This window comes from Medicago sativa, chromosome 3, assembly GCF_051527215.1.
Source record: "Medicago sativa cultivar Bolivia chromosome 3, Bolivia_mono, whole genome shotgun sequence".
Lineage (NCBI taxonomy): Eukaryota > Viridiplantae > Streptophyta > Magnoliopsida > Fabales > Fabaceae > Medicago > Medicago sativa.
The window spans coordinates 71,632,711-71,650,810 of record NC_140751.1 but is presented as its reverse complement, the minus strand read 5'-3'; the positions used below and the strand labels follow the sequence as shown (position 1 = coordinate 71,650,810).

At 32.2% G+C, this 18,100-nt stretch overlaps 2 protein-coding genes and 1 pseudogene across 3 annotated transcripts in view; 2 read left to right on the top strand and 1 right to left on the bottom strand.

The window, feature by feature from the left end:
* Nucleotides 1-705, top strand: part of LOC146939851 (uncharacterized) — a 31,517-nt gene extending 30,812 nt beyond the window's left edge. Inside the window, exons 8-9 of the mRNA XM_085749825.1 lie at nt 362-466; nt 559-705. Of these exons, the coding sequence (XP_085605951.1) occupies nt 362-466; nt 559-705 (252 nt within the window). The remainder of the gene's footprint in view (nt 1-361; nt 467-558) is intronic.
* An 848-nt stretch (nt 706-1,553) lies between these two features.
* LOC146939850 (GDSL esterase/lipase At5g45910-like) lies at nt 1,554-3,351 on the bottom strand. Its single transcript, XM_085757954.1, has 5 exons — nt 3,111-3,351; nt 2,695-2,913; nt 2,456-2,598; nt 2,019-2,292; nt 1,554-1,915 (listed from the first exon to the last, which is right to left on the bottom strand). Exons 1-5 carry the CDS (start codon nt 3,349-3,351, stop codon nt 1,677-1,679), a joined length of 1,116 nt encoding a protein of 371 aa, XP_085614080.1. The 3' UTR covers nt 1,554-1,676.
* A 6,074-nt stretch (nt 3,352-9,425) lies between these two features.
* Nucleotides 9,426-17,207, top strand: LOC146939849 (uncharacterized; annotated as a pseudogene). Its single transcript, XR_015030012.1, has 6 exons — nt 9,426-9,553; nt 9,644-9,802; nt 9,850-9,914; nt 16,167-16,197; nt 16,310-16,367; nt 16,451-17,207. The product of XR_015030012.1 is annotated as an uncharacterized LOC146939849 (transcript).
* Nucleotides 17,208-18,100: the final 893 nt, after the last annotated feature.

The following is an 18,100-nucleotide window of genomic DNA, read 5'->3' as shown; positions in this document are numbered from 1 at the left end:
CTTGTAACCCATTTGTATCTCTTTGTAAGAACTCATTGATAGCGGATTGGAGAGATCAATCTCTCCCCCAGAGTAGGTCAAGTTGGACCAAACTGGGTAACAATCTTTGGTGTGTTTGTTTCTCTTCTCTCTTTATCTTTTGCTTGTGGTTTTGTGCTTTTCAATTTGATTCCTAGATTAGATCTAGGTGCTGTTATTGTTGTTATTTCTTGTGTTTACTTTGAAATTGGTTACTACTTTCCTTTGCTCCACACATCATAGTTTGTATTGGTGTGATTTTGAGTCCGAATTCACAACAATATTTATCTTTAGATAGTCTTTTTATATTAACTCTTTGTTTTATTGATTTCATTGTCTCTAGACTTTGTCTGATACCAAAAAATCAGGTATGAAAGATGAACTTCAGAAACTTGTGTCTGAGTGGCCCTTTGAAGTTCTTAAGCACAAAAATGAAGAGGAAAGAAACGTATACTATATCACTGTGAAGAAATTTCCGTTGTCATTCTACTTCAATTTTGCCTCTAAGAGAGTAATATGTTTTTTCTGCTTTTCTGACAGACATTAGCAGTCTCTTTGAAATTTGATATTCTTGCGATGGTTAATGATTTACTGGACTTGGGACTTGAGGCAATTGTATGTTTGGAAGACCTAAACAGAAGAGAAGGTGTTCCACAATGGCATTTGTTTAGAATCTCAAGTTTTTGAATATGCTTGTTAGAGGCGTATCTCTATATCAAGATGTTTCACAGCCACTAGTTAGATACTACGTCTTTGATTATAGAAAATGTTTTTTACTAAATGGAAATTAAATATTCTTTTTCTTCTAGTCTTACTAACCCCAAATGCTCAAGGTTTTTGTAGCATATTGGTGGCATTTAGCATGTTTTTCAAGAACTGAAATGTAAGATGTCAGTATGTTGGAACAGAAATAATCTGGCATATGTACCAAGGTGCAAGTAATTTCTTTCTATCAATACAAGTGAGGATACATTCTTGGTTACTTTTTAACCTCGTTAGTTCTTGTAAAAGTAAACCATTTCCCCGCTTCAACGAAAGTTGTTATTGATGTTATATATAAATTGGGTAATTATAGACGGATTTTTCATTCCATAGGTTAAAGTGCAATAAATGTATCAGTTTAATCAATATAAGTTGTCACATTATTTAACTTGTTCTTGGAAAACAATTTGTTTATCTCTCCTATTAACCATTCTATTTAGTTTTTGTAAAATGTTTTTCTCTTCCATCTAAAAAAATTACATAAAAATATATTCTTGATATATGGAATGAAATTTTATCATCCAGCCATTAATTTGATCACATAGTTTTTTTTAGGGAATTTGATTCGTTAGTTTTTTCAGTATAAAAAATCACTTATATGTTTTTTTATAGTTGATATATGAGATTGCGTTTACATTTGATCCTAACATAAATACCGGAAATATGTACTTAATTAATAAGACAACTTATTTTGACCAAAGTGGTACGCTTATAGCACCTTAAACTATGCAATGTTCATAGGTTAGAAAAACCCAATTTTTGTACCCAAAAAAAAAATAAACCCAATTTTATTCACTATATTGAGTACATTTAAACTTCTCATACCAGAGATATAAAGTGTAATCATGTTTGGAATTCATCTAAGAAAGTCTTTCTTAATTTTTACATCATCAACTCTAAGCTATCTTGAAAGGAGCAGGTTTTAGAGAAGGATATGCAAAAGGTCCTTCGATTAAACCTTTAGCTATTTGCTTATAAGCGGCTTCGGTAAAATGTGGTCCATCCCAATTTATTAGTTTTGAAGGATCAGAGCAAACTGTTGTATTTGGCGTTCCACACCAATACTGATCATGATGATATGGTCCACTTCCTCCACAACATGCTTTCAAAACCTCGACCTTATCAGAAGTAAAACCTACATCATTAATGTACATAAATTAGTGAATGGGATCAAACAAATTTAACAAGAATGAAACAATGAAAATTTAACAAGGAAAGAAAATAATTGCTCCACACACCATACTGTTGTGGTGCTTGATATAAACGCCTGGCATCGTTGTAATAGTCAAAATATACTATCTTAGCTTGAGGGTGTTTCTGTTTTATTGTCTCTATGGATTTTTTTAGCTGCTCATTAAAGTATTCGATGAGAGTGTTGTAAGCTGTCAAACATCCAAATTCATCATAGTCTTCTTTCTTCTGACTAATCTTTTTTGACAATATGTCAGTATTACACCCCATTGGAAAGTTCCCTGGAACCACTAGCTCTACCGCTCCTTCTTCAATTAAAGCCTGACAAACATAATTAAATAAATCTCTATTACATTTTTCCAAGACCATTAGTTATTCACTAATACCTATAACTTAAACACAATTATTCTACAATTGAAGTCAACAATTATTTATTTTTTGCTAATATGTAAACATTTAATTACTTAAGATTTGTATAACATACATTGGTGGTATTTTTGATGGATTCAACCATCAAGGGAATTATCTCTCGTAGTTCAGTAATAGTTTTAGAAAGATGATAAAAAATATCATTTCCACCAATCTCTCCCACTATAAACAATGAGTTTTTGAAGAAGCTGTCACATTCTGTGAACTCATAACAAAACAAACGTATTGTTAGGCGTATAGATGATAAACCAATTATATCACACAAAAATAACATGCAAGGATTTAGGACAAAACCTTCTTTGCTTTTACATAAGTCGGGTTTTAGCTTCTTAAACCAATCAAATTGCACATTTAATGATTCCTTCGGTGCAGTGACTCCACTAATACCACTAAAATATTTGACATCAAGTGCAGTTGAACCGGCATAAGCGAAATTAACTCCCTTTTTTATAGCATCTGGGATTTTGGTGATATTCTTATAGGCTGGTAAAAATGGCAACCCATATGCCTCAGCTACAATTAAAATGACAATGAGCGAGTGAAATTTTCAATCGGAAATGTATCAACCTTAAAAATTATTGATTTTAATTATAACGACCTCATAAAATAGATTATTTTAGAGTTCTTGGTAGTATTTTTTTTTTTGTTATTTACTATTTCATTAATACAAAAAGAATTTATTTAAGAAAAAAAAGTATGTGTAAAAGTACCTATGAAATCTATGATGAGTCGTCCATTTGACATGCGCCCTGATGGATGTTTGAAGTATGTTGAACCATAAGGAATTAATTTTTCCATTTCTTTGAAGTGATCAAATGCAGCATTTCCGGTATCACTTGTAGAGTCGCCGAAGTTGAATATGGCTTCATACGGTTGAGGATTAGCATTTGAAATAAAGTTTCCAAAAAAGTCACATGCAAAGGTGATACCAAACAGAATGAAGATCTTCATGGTGTTAAAGGAAAGATAGAAAAGAACTGATATTGATGTTTGCTAGAAAATAAGATTGATAATCTTTATATACTGTCACGCTTACTCCTTTGTCCTGTTATGAAACGATTTCTCTAATTTTTTAGCTGGAACTTGTTTAGCTATTTTTAGTTTTGTAAAGTTGGGATGTTAGATCAAACTTAAAACATCCAACGCATAAACACTAATTGACACTTATTGATTATCTTGTTTGTTCTCACTATTTTTCTATTGTTTTTGCTTCCACTTTTTTTCCACCAAAATTACCTAAAAATATATTAATATATGAAAATTAGATCATAACAAAATTTGATATCTCCTCCTCTAAAAAAAATAGATATCTTCTTCCCACAAAAAAATAGTAATTATAACAATATTCATATACTAAAACTAGAGATCATAACAAAATTTCTAGTTTTAATTATTCAATTATACTCACACAAAAGGGTTTTCATAGCTCCATAAATTTCCACATATTTGTACCACATTGATATTCCACTTATTATTTTTTTTTGTTTTAATTCGTTGTTTCTAACAATTTATTCGGCGGTAACTAAAATTTGTTAATCGCTTGAATCCTTCTATTCATATTCATAATTTTTCAACCATTATGAATTAATAATTAAAAAAAACTTGTATTATTATTTCTTTGAAAAGAAGGAAAAATATTTTAGATTTGTAAAAAAATAATCGTTAATTTTATCAATGAGTTACAAAAGTAGTTTTTAGCAATAAATAACAATACTTTCAAACTTTTTATGTATTTAAAACTCTTTAATATATTGACTAAAAAAATATTTATTATATTTTAGATATTTTGGTTTAGTCTAATCATTTGATGAAACTAACAATTACAAAGAAATTTAAAAAAAAAAAATCTTTTCCATTATTTTATTTAAGAAAATTATCAAATTCAATTGGTTAACACTTAACATGAACATTCCAATCATATATTTATTCATGTCTCAAAAAAAGACATGTAATGAATGAAAAACAATAAAAAAAAATTTTACCATAAATTGCTTACTTAGAAACGAGTTCATCTTCTAGTGTTCTTCCATATATTATTAGGTTTTCCAAAGTTTCTCTTATCATGTATGAAGCATGAACACAAACACGGACATCAGATATGACACAACACGGACACGTCTACACCGATCAAGTTTTGAGAAAATGACACAATTCAATACAATCACAAGTGTTGGTGTTGTAAACTTTAACATCTCGGTCGTGAAGTTACTAAAGCATGTGTTCATGTTGGAGCCCTTGATATTGGTATGCTTTATTTGTGTGTATACTTTGTCTTTTACAAATATGTGCTGTCATTTGTGAAATCGGAAGATATATTAAATGAAATTGAGGATTTTTTGCTTAATATGTGAGCAGGAAAGAAGGCTTTGTGGAAGCATAATGTCTATGGATTGGCACCGAGTGTTGCATCTGCACACCATTTACTGGTATTGTTAGACATACTAATGTCTTAATTTCTTTGATTATGTATCCTGTTTGCATTTGGTAAGCTATTGTCAATTTATTGCAGCTTTTTGCGATGAACAACAATGATACTAAACCATTGGTGGAACTACTGAAACTTTTGAAGAAGAATGATTTACCGTTGCAATCAAGCACTGAAGACATAGTTTTAAACTATGTTATTATTTTAGCATTTTCAATATTTTGTTTCGCAATACGAAGAGTCTTTTTGAAAAAGTGCTTTTTAAAATTTCAATATGACGTTTACCCCTTAAAGCAATAGCTCAACGTTTAATTGATATAATTGTTGTTCCCTTTGTTGCTGACTTCCATGCACTCATTTGCAGAGTTCCACTTTGATAGGAAGTCTAAGCCTATTTTTATGATTTTGTAGGGTCTTCTGTTGGAAGGTAAGCCTAGATGTCAGTATGTAGGAACAGAAATAATATGGCATGTGTTTCTTCTATAATGTGCAAGCTAAGTAGTTTCTTTCCATCAATATACGAGTGAGGACTGAGGAGACATTCATGGGTTTTTTAACCGCGTTGGTTCATGTTGAAGTAAATCATTTCCCGGCTCAATGAAAAGTTGTTATTGATGTTATATATAAATTGGGTATTATGGATTCATTACCTTGTTTATTGAAAAGTTAATTGAGTAGGCATACTAGACGCTCTGATTTGCCAACCCAAGTTTGTATTTGCTAGTAAATGATGCTAAATAATTCGCACTAGCTAGGGGATTGTTTGGAAAATGTTTCTTATATCAATTAATATTCGAATAGGAAATAAAGATAAACTCTTTAAGTTCTGTATAAGCCGTCTTTTTAAAAAAGAAAAGATGGAAAATTCTATGGTAAAGTCATGAGAATGACTTTTTTGGTGAAGTCAACACTATAACATCAAAAATGTAATGAGTAACACCCCACTATTTGTACAATGGCATCAAAAGTTCAGTCATCATAGTATCATCAATTCATCATATTAACAAGACTACACTTAATCTAATTTTATCCTACCTTGTTATAAGTGTAACACCCCACAAAGTGTAACAGTTAAGACTATCACATAATATCATCAACTCTCTTTGCATGTTAAAGATTCCAACGATAAAATAGTACCTGTAAGTCCAAGATGTTGCAAGCATTACTAGATGAATTACTATTGATCATTAATCAGTAATCAACAATTTAAAAATGAATCAAACATTAAGATCAAAATTAACTTTTTCAAAAAAGTCAGTTTTCTGACTGCACCGTACGTAGAAGCTCCCTTTTAAGATATGTTGGGGAATTTGCGAAAAAGTTAATGAACGTTGATGGGTATGCTATTGGGCTGCCCTCTTGTGGAGCTATAGGTGGCGTTTTCAGGAATTGGCAGAGTTGCTTTGTGGGAGGTTTCTCGCAAAACATTGGTCATGCTACTAGCTTTGAAGCGGAGCTTTGCGCTGTCATGTTTGCTATCGAAAAATCAGTCGAGATGAACTGGAAGGACATATGGATGGAAAGTGATTCTCTGCATGTGGTGAAAGCCTTCACATCTAGCTCTCATGTTCCTTGGAGACTTAGAACAAGATGGAACAATTGTATGTACCTGGCGCAGCAAATCAATTGCTCTTGCACTCATATTTTCAGAGAGGGGAATTCAACATCTGATAGTTTGGCTAGTAACGGTCAGAGCTTGGCCTGTTTTACTTCACAATGGTGGAACTCTCCACCTAGTTTCATTTTGCATATTCTTACTAGGGATAGTGTTGGCCTGCCTTTTTCTAGATTCTTGATGTAATAACTGTTTGTTTGGGGGTTTTTACCCTTCCTGGTTTAATGCATTTAGTTGATTGATCAAAAAAAGGATAATATTTTTCTCTAATACATAGGTCATGCTAACTTGTGTCCGAGTTAAGAAGCTAAAAAGGAATTAAAAGATTTATTTTTGTATTGAAAAGTTAAATTTTAAACTTTTTAAGATATTTCCCCTCAAATAAAAAAAACTTTTTGGATTTTTTTTTTTTGACATAAAACAAATTTAAATGAACTCTATTGAGTACTTTCAAATGTTTCCCTTTTTTTATATGTAAAGTTATTCTCGTGAACAAGTTTATCCTTTAATTTTTGGCATTTGCACAATCTTACCCCAGGTTCAACAACTTGATCCAACATGGCTTCTATAAAGTAGTGTTTTTTATGGTTAAACTTTTAAGAACATAAAAAGGTGCTTTTATATTGAATGGGCTTTTTTGGTATAAATAAGAATGATTTATTTTGTTAATTCTGCCGGCCCGAGTTTTCATTGCGACAAAAAGAAGAAAAACGATTCCACAAACTTCACTACGTTACATTTTGTAAAACTTTAACTCGGATAGATCAGATAGGCAGTGGCTTATGTGATTAATGAATTTGTCGAACTGATTGAGTATTTGAGTTCAATCTTTGGTTTAAACAATTCTTAGCTAATGCTAATTGTTATATGCTTGGTTATCCTGGCCTTGTTGCTTGTGATAATATCTTTAGAAACTATCAAGCTAGCTTAATTGGTTATTTGCGGTTAGTGTAAACAATACACCATTGTTATATTAGATCGTGCATGGGGTTATATGACTATTAATGAGCTGACTTATGCTAGGTTAGACTCGTATTATTTTGATTGAATCTGATGATTTGTTGGTTAACTTAGCCTTCAAGTCATCTTCCTCCATTTTTTGTTATATACGACAAAAATCAAAATATATATGATTGACTTTAACATTGTACATGTATATAAATTAAATGAAATCTATAAATAATTTGTTTGCACAGATCGGGGCCAAATAGTTACACTTGAAGTGCTACCATAGGTAAGAGTTTAACTTTATAACTTTAAGGACTTGAGTTCAAATTTCTTCAAAAGTGGTTGTAAAATAATCGTTAGTGTCATGATTAGTAAAAAAAAAACCTCTCCCAATATATAAAAATAGCGCAAAATTACTACCAATAAAAGAAGTGTGAAACAATAATCTACAAAATCAAACAAAACGATAAATACAAAAATTAATAGAAAAGTAAAAGAAGAAGAAGCCAAAATACAATATTTTGCTGCAATGGCGATGGGCAGGGGAACAACAGCTTTGCAAGATTCCTAACTATTATCATCCATTGTGAGATTCCTCTTTAACAATACCTTCATCCAAGTTTCATATTTTCTTAGCAATATTACAGCTTGCAAGTCTAACATTAGACACTGCTCCACGGCACCACAATCCACAGACAAAAAACAAACTATCACTCTAAATGGAAAATAACTGAAACACTTATCCCCAGGTACTAGGTTCGATTCCCACGGGAGGCAAAAACACTACTAGGGGGTAGTGATTAATCTTGTGAGTAATAGTGCCGGGGGTCGTAAGGAGAGGCCGGTGCCACCGAGGTGTGCATGCGGGACCCACCCTGCAGGGCTGTTACACTTTAGAAAAGAAAAATGGGAAGCAAGATATTTTGCATTAAAAAAAAGACTTGGTGAAAGTAAATACAAAGGGTACAACTCTCTATATAATAGAGGATACTTTGAGTTGTGACTATTGGACATAAATCACCAACAACAAAGTTGTGGGAGGGATCATTCATATACAAAAAGGCTTTAAAAAGGAAGGACGGGGTACCAAAAATGAGAAGAAAAGTAAGCAAGCCATTATCTCTTATTCTAATAAAACTCTCCACTAAATATTCATCACCACATTAAATTACCTTCATTTAAAAAAGAAACTTCAAACCACATGTTTCACTACTTTTTTTTTTTTTACCTCTTGGAAACACCACAAAGAAAGACTCACGTCTAAGGTGAAGCAGCTACTAGGTGGTTGATAGTGAACCATGAGTAAGAGTCGTTAGATTGATTAGTTTTATTTGACCGTATCATACACCTTTCACAGTGAGTTGTGTGAATGAGAGAGGGATTCAAAGTTTTGCTTGGAGGACTTGGATGTATTAGGGTTACCATCACAAGGAAGAGAAAGGGTTAGATTGTGGGTGTAAATATATACATGTTTTCATTTTTATTTTTATTTCTACTCAATTTAGACCATTGATTATATCTAATGATATTATGTTCTATTTGGATTTTCCTTCAAAAAAAAAATGTTCTATTTGGATTTGACCGGTGCTAGACTTAATTGAACCTTCCCCTTTAGATTAGACTTGGGTGAGGGCTCAATTAAGTGTAATCATTTGGTCTGTTTAAAAAAAATATCGTTGCATACAATGAATGTTTTAGATTGATTAGAAAAAATGGAAACATTTACAGAAAACATGTAATGAATGAAAATGAATAATTTTTTTACCATAAACCGCTTACTTAGAAACGAGTTCAAATTTTCTCTTATCTTAATTTTATGAGGCTTATGGTAGTGGCAAATGAGTGGAACAGTTTGTGCGGTTTAGATTTGTTTTAAAAGGTTAGAGAGGGTCAGGAAACAAGAGAGAAGGTGGCTGCCATGGTTGTATAAGATAGAAAAGAGAGAATGGAGACGGAGTGAGAGAGAAACTTAAAACATTAGTCTGAGAGAAATCTTAATTTCCCTTTCATCTCATTTTTCTAAGCACCGAAGAACTGATGCACTCACTAATTGATAATTACCGGAAATTTTTTAAATACCGACACGTGAAATCTGAAACTTTGAATTTCTTCGAGTTAAAGACTTTTTACAGTTTTGGAGTTGATAATGCTGAAGTGACTCCAACAATTTCTTCATTCATTTATGAACCAGTAATCCCCTTTTCGAATTTCATTTTTCTTATGTTTATTGATTTGTATTGTTGAATTTTAAATATAGATTCTGTGAAGGATCTTTATGATATGATGGCTGAGTCTGTAAATGTTAAACGGTCCATGCCTCCAAATGCTTGGTGGTGATCACTGTTCACTAATTGCAAACACTATCAGGATATTAGTCTTCTCTGCAATTTTAAAGAACCTTCGCAGATTTATTAGTTTCTATTCTCTTTGCTATTATGATGAATTTAATCAATTTGATGAGCAAAGGTTGTCAACCTTCGCGTACATGACAGCTTTAACTGCCATCTCTGTTGTGAAGTTACTAAAGTGTGTGTTCATATCTGAGCCCTTCATTTTGGTATGCTTTATTTGCGTGTCCGCTTTGTCTTTCATAAATCTGTGTTGTTTCATAAATCTGACCATAGAAATATTGTGATAATAAATTGCCTACTCTTTGCTGGCTTTTGATTTTTCTTCAGTTTTTAGGAAATTGAAATAAGCCCAAAATAGAGTTAAACTACATAGGCCAGGTTTTGAATATAATTCCATATATAGCAACAAAATCAGAGTCCTAAATCTTGTTATACTATTGATTATATTATTTTCTGGGGGTTGTTGCATTTGGATCAGTCTCGCACGATTATTCTCCAAATGTATGCCCTTTTGCAAGCCCTAATTGAAATTCGTAGTTTGAAAATTTTAAATAACTGCTTCTGTTTTGCATACCCATTTTCAGCGGTCATAAAGTGAATGTGCTAACTTCGTTTATTGATCTGGTATATATCATATATTTAGAGAAATCATTTGCACTGCCAGAGAAAAATTTCTTTCTGACTAATGTGTCTTGACTTGCTCTGTCCTTATCTTTTTTGAAATGAATTAGTTCAACTGTATTAATTTGATTGCAATGATAGATGTAGTAGTATCATATGATTTCAAGATCATGCTATAAACAATTTTCTTGGCCTTCTAAAATTGTTCCTGTTTATCATAAACTAATTGTGTATGCCTTTCATTTTTCTTATTGGTAGAAGACACCAGAGTCAATATGGAAAATAGAAAAGTTGGGATCTGATTCAATGAAGAAGCACAGTTTGGCAACTGGGTTTTCATGTGCCAAGGTAGCAAATCTGCTCGCACCATTGTTTGATTTGACCATTAATTTTGATTATAATGCAGTTACCAAACCTATGTGCTTTGTGTGTAGCTTATTGTGTGATATGTCTGAGTTTTTCTTAATAGACAACATACTCTCTTGAACAATTATTTTTCTTTTTTTTTTTACATGTCTGTATTCATCAATTCGTAATCTAGTTTTTTTAAATAAAAAAATAATAAATAAAACAAAAGCATCTTGATTTTCCCAATTTGTGAAGCCTTACCCGGTATTAATTTATCTACAAAAAGGTTTTAAAAGGGAAGATGGGGTACGAAAAATTAGAGGGGAGGTAAGCAAGCCATCATCTCTTCTTCTGACATTACTTTCCACTAAATATTCATCACTACATCAAATTATCTTCATCATCTTCATTTAAAAAAAAGCAGCAAACCACAACTCTCACATGTTTGAGTTATTGTTCGAAACACCACAAAGAAAGTGTTACATCTAAAGAGAGCCAGCCACTAAGTGGTTGATAGTGAACCATTTGGTTAGATTGAGTAGTTTTATTAGATCGTATCATACACCTTTAATAGTGAGTTGCGTGAATATAAAGGGAGTTATTTTGAGGGTTCAAAGTTTTGCTTGGAGGAATTGGATGTATTATGGTTACCGTCACAAGGAAGAGAAAGAGTTAGATTGTGTAAATGTTTTCATTTTTATTTTTAATAAATCTAGACCATTGATTATATCTAACGATGTTTTGTTTGAGTTTTACCGCTGAGATACTTGACTGAACCTTCACCCTTCAAATTAGACTTTGGGTGAAAGCTCAATTAAGTAAATTGGGGGTTATTCTCAAATAAAGATATTGTTGCATGTAATGGATGTTTTAGATTGATAAGATAAAGATGGAAACATCTCTACAAAAATAAAGAAATCAAAGCTCAATCCGTAAATGAGAAATGGGAAATTCAGGCAAAGTTAGAAGATTTATCCTTCGCGGACGATGCTTTTCACAATAAGCTAGGTTGGTGGAAGGAAAAACATGTGATGAATGAAAAGGGATAATTTTTTTACCATAAACCGCTTCCTTTGAAACAAGTTCATTTTCTTTTAGTATTCTGTATATTATTAGGTTTTTCAAATTTTCTCGTCTTAATTTATTTTAGGCTTATGGTAGTGGCAATTGAGTTGAACACTTTGTGCGGTTCAGATTTATTTTAAAAGGTCAGAGATAGTCAAAAAACGAGAGAAGGTGGCTGCCATGGTTGTGTAGGATAGAAAAGAGAGTGGAGATGGAGTGAGAGAGAAACTTAAACATTAGGATGAGAGAAATCTTAATTTTCCTTTCATTTCATCTTTGAAGCAAGGAAGAACTGATTCTCTCCTTCATTGATAATTACTGGCGATTTTATAAAACCATAAAGTGAAATCTGAAGAATTTCTTTGCATCAAAGACTTTTACAGTTTTGGAGTTGATAATGTTGAATGGACTCCAACAGGTTCTTCATTTATTTGTGAACTGGAAATTCCCTTTTCAAATTTCATTTTTATGTTGTTTTATAGATATGCAATATTGAATTTTGAATGTAGATGCTGTGAAGGATCTTTAAGATAAATGCCTGAGTCTGTAAATGTTAAATGATCCATGCCTAGAAATGCTTGGCGTGGTAAATCTTGGCATGCATGACAATTTTAACTGCCACCTCTGTCGTGAAGTTGTAGGAAAAATATGACATAGAATTATCATTAACAAATAAATTAAAGAGAAATATTACACAAATAAATTGACTCATAATAAGATAAAATTACAGAATAGAGGAACTTATCAAATTTTGGCTGAGGCGTGCAAATGCACCGGGCTTAAGAGCATTTCGCCACCACAGGTCAATCACCTGATGCAGTTGGTCCCAAAGCTAGTGCTCTCCAGGATACAACAACCACTTCTCACTAACACTGCACGTGAACTAGCAAGGGCACAGGAACTACTATCGGATGCTCAAAGGAACCATAACACAACTCTTAAATATGTGAATATATATCTTAATAGGGAGATGTTTCTGAGTGGAGGGGAAAGAGTGAAATTGCTTCTCTATATATATATGCCCAACACTGCACCGTACTCTATATATGTATTACTTAGTAGTAATTTTACCGTTGCCATTTTTCCTAACTGATGCAACAATAAAAGCTAGAATATAGGATTGACCAGGTAGTGGGTTAATTGCCACATGGTATATAGAGGAACGGGCATTGACCAAGCAATCAAGGAGGCAATATCACTTTATTATTAATAACAACAAATTAATAAAAAAATTAATATTATAACTTTAAAATAAATTAATAAAAAATACTACAATCCCCCACAATTTATTTTAAAGTTCTTTCTTAAAAAAATATATTTTAAAGTTGTGTATGTTCCTAAGAGCTTGAAACATCAATGCATAAGCACTAGTGTCTTTTGGACTATGAACTAGCACATAGAGCAAATGAAATTTGACCCACTAGAATGTCGGTGAGATTATAACCTCTATGAACCTCATTCCGTATGTGAATCAGTGACCTCATCACTCACATTGATCTCTCGTCCAAAGTTTGTTCAACGCGGTGTGGTGCATTTTGGCCTTGCACCTATGCCTGGATTTCATGAGTGGCTCTAGAAAGTCTGCCCAAGCTTTCATAGAGGCGGCCTCACCTCCAACACTCATATAGGTAAATCTATCAAGTGTACACCACAATCAAGTACACCACTCAAATATATGAGCTATAGATTTATTAAGAGTTTATAAACTCAACCTTCAACGCTGCAGTATACACTATCCTACACCATAGGGATGAATTCTCAAAATTAAAATGGATAGTGTCTCAACAAATTGACAATCGACTTGTTTTTACCCATATGAACATAGCCTTGCAAATTGTCACAATCTATGTTGGGTTACCATCACTCTCAATTTTTGTATTGGACATAATCCATCCCCCTTCGGTGTATAAATATTTTTCTCTATACAGCTGTATCACAAATAATACATTGACCAAGACGTCTCTCAGTCAGTATCTCGTATATATTATCAAATCAACATCTATGATATATTATCATAGGTTTGCTTAATTAAATTCTAAGCAACAATGCCCCCACATAGGAGAAAATTTAATACATATTTAGATTTATTCCACAGGTTTACTTGAAAAATAAATAAATAAATAAATAAATTTCAAGCGACAACGCCCCCACATTGGGTAAATATAAATCCTTGTGTGAATTTTATTCAAGTCTACATGAATTATTTTTCAAGTGACGGCACCCCCACATTGGGGAAAATAAATCTACACATAGATAAATCAAACATCATTGCATTATTTTAATACAATGGCTAACCCATAATACATGATATCTCTCAAATATCTCATTCTTATATCAAGTGCCATAACAATATACAGGTCTACTTAGATTATTTCTAAGCGACAACGTCTCAATATTGCACTTGTTTCAAATATATTCATAAATTTTTGAATCCAAGTTTGTTGCCAACAATAAAATTAAATATTGTTTCGCAAGAAATAAAATATCTCAAACCATGATATTGACATAAACACAAGTCAAAATAAATTCTCATTATTACATATATATAAAGCTCATTCATAGACACTGGTTTTACATAATACATATAAACCGAAATGCAATGAGGTTTTAAACAAAATCTCTATTAGTTGAAGAACAATATAAGAATTCATTGTGTATGAGAGATCAATAATCATGTTATTAAACTCAATATAAAACCCCCACACTTTGAGAGTACACATTTTCTTATCAGCCAAAAAATAGATTAATTGTCAAAGCAAGAATAAATGATACAGATGATGAAGAGGTTGTAACTATACATGTAACAGAATGGACACCACAAAATAAATACACAATTCAGTAAGCATCCAACAACAAGTATTTCTTGAAACAATGAGAACATAACACCACGCCTTAGTAGAATATACAAATGATAGAATCAGAGTTCTCATCCAAAAGGATCATTTTTACTTATTTCAAATCAAGTAAATCAACAATGTTCCTCAAATGCAAAAATATCACGCAAGCTTAGAAAATTCCCAATCTAAAATAAGTCAATAATTTTTAAAATAAATCACAGCAAATTTTGTGGCATTAGACAAAAGATATTTCCACAAAAATTCAACTCACACTCTTTGTTTCAATCACACACAAAACAAAGCTAAACATGGCATGTGAAGGTTAAAGATTAGAATGTCTACCTTGTCCCTTGTGGATGATTTCAAGGGATAAAAGTTTAAACTTACAATGAAGTCGATTACACCATGCTCTTTTTGTTTCTTTAGCACCCAAACTAAGTTAATATATCAATGCCTTCAAATTCTTTAATTTCTATCTCCTCTGAACCATCCCTTTTGGAAAGATTAAATGTGTCCAATACGGGAAGAATGCATTCTCTAGGCTTCAACTAAAAGGACTGACTAAACTCCACGCAAAATAGGAAAGGTAGAATTAAAACCTGCATGACGACATATATCTAGTCTAATATAATTTTCAGACTCCCTTGCCATTTCCTTGAACACCAAGCGCACCGAATTTTCAGATTTCATGAACATCTTTCAATTCAACAAATAAAGCATAATTAAATATTGAGAATAATAATGATATAGGCTTCGGTTAAACGAAAACATGTTGCAAAAATCAGCACATTATACCACAACCAATAAATTCTTATTGAGAACCATATAAGCAAATCTAAAACAAAAATTTATGAAAATTATACTTAATTTATATCAATAATTCTATGCCAAAACCTGCTCTTAAGATTGTTGGAAAAATAGGACATAGAATTATTATAAACTAATAAATCAAAAGAAATAATAGCACAAATAAATTAACTTATAATAAAATAAAGTACAGAATAGAGGAACTTATCAAATTTTGGCTGAGGCGTGCAAATGCACCGGGCTTAAGAGCATTTCGCCACCACAGGTCAATCACCTGATGCAGTTGGTCCCAAAGCTAGTGCTCTCCAGGATACAACAACCACTTCTCACTAACACTGCACGTGAACTAGCAAGGGCACAGGAACTACTATCGGATGCTCAAAGGAACCATAACACAACTCTTAAATATGTGAATATATATCTTAATAGGGAGATGTTTCTGAGTGGAGGGGAAAGAGTGAAATTGCTTCTCTATATATATATGCCCAACACTGCACCGTACTCTATATATGTATGACTTAGTAGTAATTTTACCGTTGCCATTTTTCCTAACTGATGCAACAATAAAAGCTAGAATATAGGATTGACCAGGTAGTGGGTTAATTGCCACATGGTATATAGAGTAACGGGCATTGACCAAGCAATCAAGGAGGCAATATCACTTTATTATTAATAACAACAAATTAATAAAAAAATTAATATTATAACTTTAAAATAAATTAATAAAAAATACTACAGAAGTTACTAAGGCATGTCTTCATGCCGCAGCCCTTGATTTTGGTATGCTTTATTAGTGTGTCTGTTTTGTCTTTTATAAATCTGTGCTGTTTCATTTGCGAAATTTGAAGATATGAAATGAAATTGAGGTTTTTTGGCTTAAATGCGTGACCAGAAAAGAAGGCTTTGTGGAAGCATAATGTCTATGGATTACATCTGCTAACCATTTACTGGTATTGTTAGACATACCAATGTCCTAATTTCTTTAATTCTGGCTCCTGTTTGTATTTGGTAAGCTATTGTCAATTTATTGCAGCTTTTTGCTAAGAACAACAATGATACTAAACTATTGGTGGAAGTAATGAAACTTTTGAAGAAGAATGATTTACCATTGCAACCAGGCACAGAAGATATAGTTTTAATCTATGTTATTTTTTTAGATATTTGTTTCGCAATACAAAAAGTCTTTTTGAAAAAGTTTTATTGATTTCAATGTTTCTAGACCTTGTCCGATACCAAAAAATCAGGCATGAAAGATGAACCTCAGAAACTAGTATCTGAGTGGCCCTTTGAAGTTCTTAAGCAAAAAAATGAAGAGGAAAGAAAGGTATACTATCTCATTGCGGGGAAGTTTTAGTTGTCATTCTACTTCAATTTTGCCTCTATAAGACAGTAACATGTATTTTCTGCTTTACTGACAAACATTAGCAGCTCTTTGAAATCTGATATTCTTGCAATGGTTAATGATTTACTGGACATGGGACTTGAGGCAAATGTAAGTTTGGATGACCTAAACAGAAGAGAAGGTGCTCCACAATAGCATTTGTTTAGACTCCAATATGCTTGTTAGAGGAGTATCTCTTTATCAAGGTACTTCATAGCACTAATTAGATACCAAGCTGTTATCATAGCAAATGTTGTTTTACTAAATGGAAATTAACTTTTATTTTGCTTCTAGTCTTACTGAACCCAAATGCTCAAGGTTTTGGTAGCATATTGGTGGCATTTAGCATGTTTTTCAAGAACTGAAATCTAGATTTCAGTATTTGAGAACAGAAATAATCTGGCATGTACTTCTACATAGGTCTGAGTTAAGAAGCTAAAAAGGAATTAAAAGATATCCTTTTGCATTGAAAACATAAAATTTTAAACTTTCAAAATATTTAGTACACAATTTTTAAGAAAAAATTGTATAGATTCCTAACTATTTTCATTCATTTGTAAGATTCATCTTTAACAATATCTAGTTGCAAGTTTAATTTTCTTGGCAATATCACAGCTTGCATGTCTAACATTAGACACTTTTCCACGACACTACAGTCCACAGATGCATAACAAACTATCACTCTAAATGGAAAATAACTAACACACTTTAGAAAAGAAAAAAGGGGAGCAACATATTTCGCATGAAAAAATGACTTCGTGAAAGTACATATAATAGGTATAACTCTCTATATATACCAGAGGATGCTTTGAGTTGTGACTATATTGACATAAATCACCAACATCAAAGGGGATCATTCGTCTACAAAAAGGCTTCAAAAGGGAGAGGGGAAGTAAACAACACCCATTATTTCTTCCTGTTGTGTATTCTTCCTCTAATAAAATAAAACTCACAGCTATATATTCATCACCACATCAAACTATCTTTATCATCTTCATTCAAAAAAAGAAACATCAAACCACGCCTCTCGCATGTTTGAGTGATTGTTGTCCCCATTTTTTTACATTTCATTGGAATGGAAAAACAAGATAGAAAGAGGTATTTGTTGCATCTATTAATGTTATTTTTCTCTGTTATTTTAATCTTCGCTAATGATGATAAAAAAAAATTGGAAACTTGGTATTTAGCCTAAGGATTAGCTAATTTGGGAGATCAATCACACCGTCCACTATTAGGGATTTAATTAAAGTCCGAGCAAAATCTTACATGGATTGATCCAACACAATAATGGTTAGCACCTGA

Coding starts and splice junctions, on each gene's coding strand:
- LOC146939850 (XM_085757954.1), bottom strand. CDS start 3,351: ATGAAGATCTTCATTCTGTTTGGTATCACCTTTGCATGTGACTTTTTT. Junction 2,914..3,110: donor ACTCATCATAGATTTCATAG/GTACTTTTACAC, acceptor TTTTAATTGTAG/CTGAGGCATATGGGTTGCCA. Junction 2,293..2,455: donor CCATCAAAAATACCACCAAT/GTATGTTATACA, acceptor TATGTTTGTCAG/GCTTTAATTGAAGAAGGAGC.